Source organism: Ziziphus jujuba, chromosome 1, assembly GCF_031755915.1.
Source record: "Ziziphus jujuba cultivar Dongzao chromosome 1, ASM3175591v1".
In the NCBI taxonomy this organism is placed as follows: domain Eukaryota; kingdom Viridiplantae; phylum Streptophyta; class Magnoliopsida; order Rosales; family Rhamnaceae; genus Ziziphus; species Ziziphus jujuba.
The window spans coordinates 18,210,303-18,217,288 of record NC_083379.1 but is presented as its reverse complement, the minus strand read 5'-3'; the positions used below and the strand labels follow the sequence as shown (position 1 = coordinate 18,217,288).

The 6,986-nt window shown below is 36.2% G+C and overlaps 1 protein-coding gene across 1 annotated transcript; it reads right to left on the bottom strand.

Moving 5' to 3' along the window:
• Positions 1-603: 603 nt before the first annotated feature.
• On the bottom strand, positions 604-6,324 carry LOC107421413 (uncharacterized). The gene is made up of 7 exons (XM_025075001.3): positions 6,040-6,324; positions 5,758-5,944; positions 4,440-5,454; positions 4,106-4,293; positions 1,784-1,820; positions 1,517-1,572; positions 604-1,433 (listed from the first exon to the last, which is right to left on the bottom strand). The coding sequence occupies exons 2-7, from the start codon at positions 5,853-5,855 to the stop codon at positions 965-967; spliced, it is 1,863 nt and encodes a 620-aa protein (XP_024930769.3). The 5' UTR covers positions 5,856-5,944; positions 6,040-6,324; the 3' UTR covers positions 604-964.
• Positions 6,325-6,986: the final 662 nt, after the last annotated feature.

Below are 6,986 nucleotides of genomic sequence, written 5' to 3'. Positions count from 1 at the left end.
AATTTGTCTCCCCCTTTTCTGTGTAGAAATTGCTTTCTTCCACTTCCATTAAAGAAACCCACATAAAAAAATAAAATAAAATAAAAATAAAATAAAGAAAAAGAGAAATTGTGCTAATGAAATAAATTAGAATAATCATACACTATATTAAATGATATTTTCTAAATTATGGTTTTTTAACGAATAATCGTGATAAATATCAAATACAAACAAACATTAAAAATAAAAATTAAATTAAATTTTATAAAAATAAAACAACAGATCCTGATCCTATTTCATCAATTTGTATGAATTTCTACTTACCCTAATAAAAACCCATTTATTTTCCTTTTCGCCACTTTTTATTTTTATTATTATTATAATTTTTATTTTTTTTAATTTTTTGTTTTTGAAAGATACTTGGTGCCTATAGCATCACTCTTCAATAATACACATCCTCTCCCACCCCACCTCTCCCATCACCATGTACAAATATGATTTAGGCAAGAAAATCAATCACAATGATGCTAAACCTCATCTACCAATAGAACATGGCGAGAAGCACATGGACCCCAAACATTACAAGTCCAGCCAGCTGGCGACCTAGCAACTAAGACGCACTCCTTAATACCAAATAATGCACTTACTAAATATGCGACCAAAACTCGTGCTACAATTTTCTGGTTTAAACTACATATGCAGCAGTATCATCACGTGCTCCTTATAAGTAAGAAAAATTACAGTCGTTAAAAAATAAAAGCAAATAGATTTAGTAAGATGTAGGATAGAAATATGACACCATCCATTCTAGAAAATTGGAATTTGTATGGAAAAATCATTTTTCTGGTGGAATTCTACTCTAGTAAACTTGATCTTTCAGCTTGCACACAGCCACGCTAAGTTGAATTGAACAAAATCACCCAATAAAATCTCAATCCCCATGCCAACAAGTGGTGCCAGAATGCCCATGAGACCATCGGATACTTCAGTAACCATTAATCTGAGGCCTTGAAGTTCCCATGAGCCGTGAAAAAGGCAATTGACCCCGGCCAGGGATGCCCTTTTGGCCAGAAAATCGATCAGTATTTGGATCAGAGACCGATCTCGAAAATGCTTGAGCAAGCTCAACAGCTGAAGCCGCTTTCCCATGGCGAAGACCAGCACCGTCAGTAGATGATGGTTTTGGCATTTCAATGGGTTTACGCCAAGTCTCTGGAGATGGCGGCCTGTCAGGTTGCTGGAGCTGCCGTTCAGTGTCTCTATGGATCCTCCGGTTCTCATTACGCCAGTTCCTCTTCTGCATGTCAACTCTATCAACATCAGCCCGGTTATCCCTCCTCTCAACTTTCTTTCCAATCCTTTGATCAACATGATAATTCTCAGTTCTCTCACTGTAGCGTGAAGCATTTGCATGTGCAGGAACCCTTTCCATTCTGGGAACATGATGTTCAACCCTTCAAAGAATGGTTCTACAAGTTAGTACTATGGCAAAGCAGCTCTTAAATTTAAAACATGAAAAATGCAATAAGAACGTTACTTTTCAGAATGTTGAACTGAGTCATGTGGATCATCAGCCCCCCTCTCCTTCAAAACCTGAGAACAAGGTCAGCAGCACTATCAGGCTGGGAACAAAAAGCCACCAATGATACTAAAATATTATACAATTAAGGGATAAGAGGGAAAAAGAGTAAGGGCAGCATCATGAATTGAAAATCCATAACTAAAGACATGAGCATCAGATAACTTCTAACAAGTAAAAAATGTTACTAATATTGTAAAATATAGTAAAACTAAAATCACTCACAAGTTCTCGTGGGCGAGCACCGCCAAACAATGCATTCCTGCATCAATATTTATGTCAAGAAATGTTAAGTGCCAAAGAAAGGTATGTTATATGGTACAAAAAAACATCTTTTATGTGATACAATCAATTTAAAGATTCTATTCCTCCATATTTGAAAATTCAACCAAATGCTTCTCATACCAGTAATTGGTTAAACCGAAACATAAATTTATAAACATGGGCCTCAAAATATAAATCATAAAGCAGGTAAATTAACTGGGCTTGCAAATTTTTTACCACACAAACGGAAGAACTTAAACTGAAAATTCTGACAATCCACCAGTTTTTAAGATATTAGTGTGCTTCATATAAAAACACTGCATACAGTCACTTGAACTCAGTATTTTCCAACGAAGACTTGAATGATTGGAGATAAATCCATCCATCCAAACTTGCTGGTTAAGTACTGAAATTGAACCACTCTAAGATAAACATGGCTACCATGTAAAACTATCCAAGCCCTAAAATTGTTTTTGGTAATAAACTAATAATAACATCTGATCCAGATAGTTGAACTGCAATACAACATAACCAGACCCCAATGGTATAAAAAGGATGTTCTTTACAATAAAACTACCAAATCAGCAAGGTTATGGATATTGATTTTGGTCTTCGTTTACATGTTGATTGCTCCAATCTGGTAATTTACTACTATTGATGCATAAATTGATACCAATGCAATGCGAATCATCCACATGAATGGTATAACACAAGAAAGTTTAACAATCTGACAAAACAAACACATAGAAAAGACCAAGAAAAAGGGCTGCCCATTAACCCTTTGTCCTAGTGGTATCTCCCTTCTTAGAAAATGTATTCGATGTCCATAACCAACTAAAAAGCCACAGAAATAATTCAGAGGAGAAGAGGGCTAATCCTTGCTGAGTAGCCAGCCAAGGACCAAACGAAATAACAGACTGAAAGTGAAGAGATAAAACAAACTAGATATGAAAAAAAGGAGTTTCAAAAAGTCTATTGAAAAAATACTAATTTATTTAACTTAAGTAATACTTCACTTCCAGCCATTGTGTACATCAACCAGTAATTAGATCTATCATGCAACAAAATACAACTGCATCCATGTGCTTCTGCAATTAATTTTATCGGTCAAGTTGATAGAAGTTGCAGATCATATCAGATGACATGACCTGCAGCTGAAGGCAGTTAGAGACTGAGCAAAAGAACAGAAATAGTAGCCAGAAAGGCTTAAAAAACTGATGAAGCAACCAAAGGTCAGCAGGCTTAAGCTACTTCCTAGCCTATCATGCTGTCAAACTATTTCAAAAATCATTTGCTGGATGGGCCAGACCAAGCCATTTCTCAAGAACAATGTAGATAAAAAATAATAATAATAATAACAAGTTTCCGTTTATTCAATCAACAGTCAAATTATGCTTCAAAAGAAAGGCTAAAATCAACAGCAATAAAAGTATATCATTTAATGCTTCTGAAAATCAAAAGACTTGACTGAGAAATTAGATACTCCTCACAATCCCTTACGCCAGGTTTTAATAAAGAATCTACCATAAGAGCTAGAAAATAAGAAGATAAATATATTTGGTGGCGAGTAAAGCATCATTACCCCAGATGCCTATCCAGACATTTATAACATGCATTTGTTTTTTATTTTTTATGTCATTTAGACCGTCAAATTATTAGAGGAAGAAACCAACAAATAGATGAAATTATTTATGAAAAGAAAATGAAAAAGATATTTAAATAAAAATATATAAATTTAGTCAAACAATTAAAAGCGCAGATGAATAAGAGAAAGGGAGATAAGCATTGAATAAAAACCTACAATGGAGGTAAAGTCAAGGGAAAATTTCATTTAAGGACTATAGAACCGCGGGGGGGGGGGGGGGGGGGGGGGGGAAGAAAACTAAAGGAAAGAAAGAAAAAGCAAGCTAACGGTCAACAGAGAGGAAATAAGTATTATCATAGGAACATCATAATATATACAAATAGTTGCTTCATTAAAAGGAAAAATTCCACAAAAGAGATAGTAATGCAAATGAGACAACCTTCAAACAGAGTTAACGGACACAAGACACATAAAACTTATGCATTTGGCTTGGAAATCATGACGCAAGATATCCTTCCATTATTTAACATCTCAAAAGATTGTTAAAATTAAGATATATAATAGATATATAACAATATAACCTCTCATCTCTTGTTCAAATTCATGTAATCCAATTCTTAGTTTCATAACCAAAATAAAAATTACTCAAACAGATAACAGTTAGAAGGCTTTTGGGCAATTCTCATCATCTTACTAACCTGTCTCTTTCAACATTTCCTTCCAAATGTTCAAGAGGCTGTGACCGGGGCTTTAAATTCAACTTTGGACGCTCAACAGCCAGCTTTTCACTCTCAGCACCTGTTGTCCCAGGTGTTGCAGGACTTATATTTCTATATGAATCATTGAAATTTTCAGCACGACCAGATTCAGTTGCCTGCTGATAAGCCTGTAACCAATCAAATACTTAAAATTAAAATTTGGCACATCTAATTCACAAAGAACTCATATTCATACTTTTTTGAGGGGGAAAAGAACCCAAAAACAAAAAAAAAAAAACAAAAACTGAGGAACATATAGTAAAAGTGTCAATACCTGAGTGTGATCAGCAACAGGAGATTCTAAACCCTCTACTGGCTTCGTTCTCGGAAGTAACCTCAACTTAGGTCGCATGGTAGAATCTGAAAGCGTTGAGCTTTGATGTTCAGGTCCACTAAATTTTCCATCAACATGATCAGGTTGTCTCCTGTCGTTATAACTCGTTATGTTCCTCTCTTTTACATCCGAATTTAATGGAGCTCTTGCCCTCTCATAATCAGGTAACTCCTTCCTAACCCCCTGGACACTGCCATCGATAGTCAGACCCCTTTCAGCATGCCCCGCCAAGTTTGCATCATAATAATCTCCACCCGTCACATCCACCCTGTTATGGCTACTGTTACTAACACTTTTGGAGTGAGAACCACTCTCTACTTCCGAAGATCTCATAACTTCAACATCTGCCTGAAAATGGCTGGAATGCTTCGACTGCCAGCGGCCCGAAGACACCTTTTCAAGTGCACTGGCATGTGCCAACTTAGAAGCCGCACTCGGTGCAGGCCAGGCCGATTGAACCTGCTCAGCAACACCAACTGCAGCCTCTTTCTTCGCAGCCCATGCATTAGGATGAGCCCCAGAAGCACCACCCTGCCCAACATTGCTATCTAAATTCGGAGAATTCAATCCTCCTCGGGTCACCTCGTTAACCTTTCCAGAGTATGAATTCACCGTTCCACTCGGCGGCTGCGGTGTGGGAGCCCATCCCTGCCGACCACGTAAACCAGCCCCAGTGGGCGAAGATTCCTGCTTCAGCTCCGCACGTGCTGGGTTAACTCGAATGCTCTCATCACTGATAGTCCGACGTGGGGCAGAAACACCATCAAGGGGCTTGCGCTCATCCTCATCGAAGTTCCGGCCGATGTGTGCAGTGTCAGAGAGAAAAGGAGCTTTATCATCCAAATGCCTTGTCGCCGGAGATGTATGAGGCCTCGAACGGTGATCAGAGCGACCCGTCGGGTTTACCCAGGAATTCGATCTGTCAAAAGTAGAACGATCCGAAGGCCGAATAACGCTGAAAAAAAAATGGTTGAAGTTTTGAACAGGGTCGGATTTGCAGTTATAAATCGCAATTTCTTATAAATGATGAAGGACAAAAAAAATACAGAGAATACCAGGACAACCAAAAATCAAAACGAATATTAAAAGCGACAAACACAGATCTGGTGCTGCAAAAGCTGGAGGATAAATCAAATAAAAAAGAATAGGGCTTTTTCGTTTTCTTCTTGATTTCGAAAAGAATGAAAAAAGAATAAAAAACAATGAAAATTAAAATTAAAAAAAAAAAAAAGGAAAAAGGGGGGGAAAAGGGACTTACACACCAGGGGCAGAAGGTAGAGGGAGATCAGTAGGAATAGAGCCGCCATGGAAGTCCTTGAGCGTCATAGTATTGCCACTGACTTTCTTCTTGGACATTTGCGTTTGGTAAATTGGGTTACAACTTTAAGGAGAGAGGAAAGACAGAGAGAGAGACAGAGAGAGAGAGAGAAACTACGGAAGCCCCCCTGTGAATCCAAATGGTAGGGATGTCTGAATAGGAATAGATTAAAAAAAAACCAAAAAAAAAAAAGAAGATAAAGATGGTGATTTCAATGAATACGAATTTTGAGGGGGGTTCTGAAACTCTCTCTCTCTGTATCGGTATCTTTGTGTCTCCGATGTAACACTCGCGGTCACGGGGCCTCAACCTCCTCTGCTTTCTCTTTCTCTCGCTACAATTTGGGCTTCAAATGGAGGAACCTCTTTCACTTTTGCAAGCTTTCTTCCCTTCTGTTCGTTCCGTACGGTTCGTCAAGTTTCTACACGCACGATGCTGTCTGCTAACCTTTCGATTTAACTCGCTATTGGATGTCCTCAGAACTCCCCGCAAAGACACCCAACTTTTACTCACTTGTACAACACAAACGTCATATTTATTAATTTATTTTAATAAGATGTACATTCTATTTTCTCTTTTTTTCTTTTTTTTTCTTTTTTTTTTTAAATGAAAATGTACCTTCCAGTTCAAAAATTTTTTCATGTACTTAAAAGTTTTTCTTTTTTTAATTGTTCCACATATTTTGTTTGTTTTATTTTTCTAACCAATAACAGAGAATAAATATAAAAATTTTCAAACTAGACAAGAAATTTGTGAGAATGACAAACAATTAGAATAGACCCAAAAACGAAAAAAAAAAATTGACAGGCAATCAGTAAATATTTTATAATTTTTCCATCATACCTATATCTATATGGTTTCAATAAATAAGCACATTAAAAATGATATTTTTTAAAAAAATTATATTTTTTATATGATAATATTGACAACAATTTTATAAAAAATTATTATTTTTATATGTCTTATTATAAAATTGCTCTTTTATTTTATATGTCGATTTGATGTTATATAAATTTGAAATTGATAAATATAATCATCTAAAATATCAATAAACTACAAAAATAAAAGGGGATTTATTTTGGGCAAAATAGCTTTTCTTAGTATATAAATATATGTACATATAACTTTGCATGTTTGCTTCTCTGTTCTAAAATTTGTAATTTGTCTTC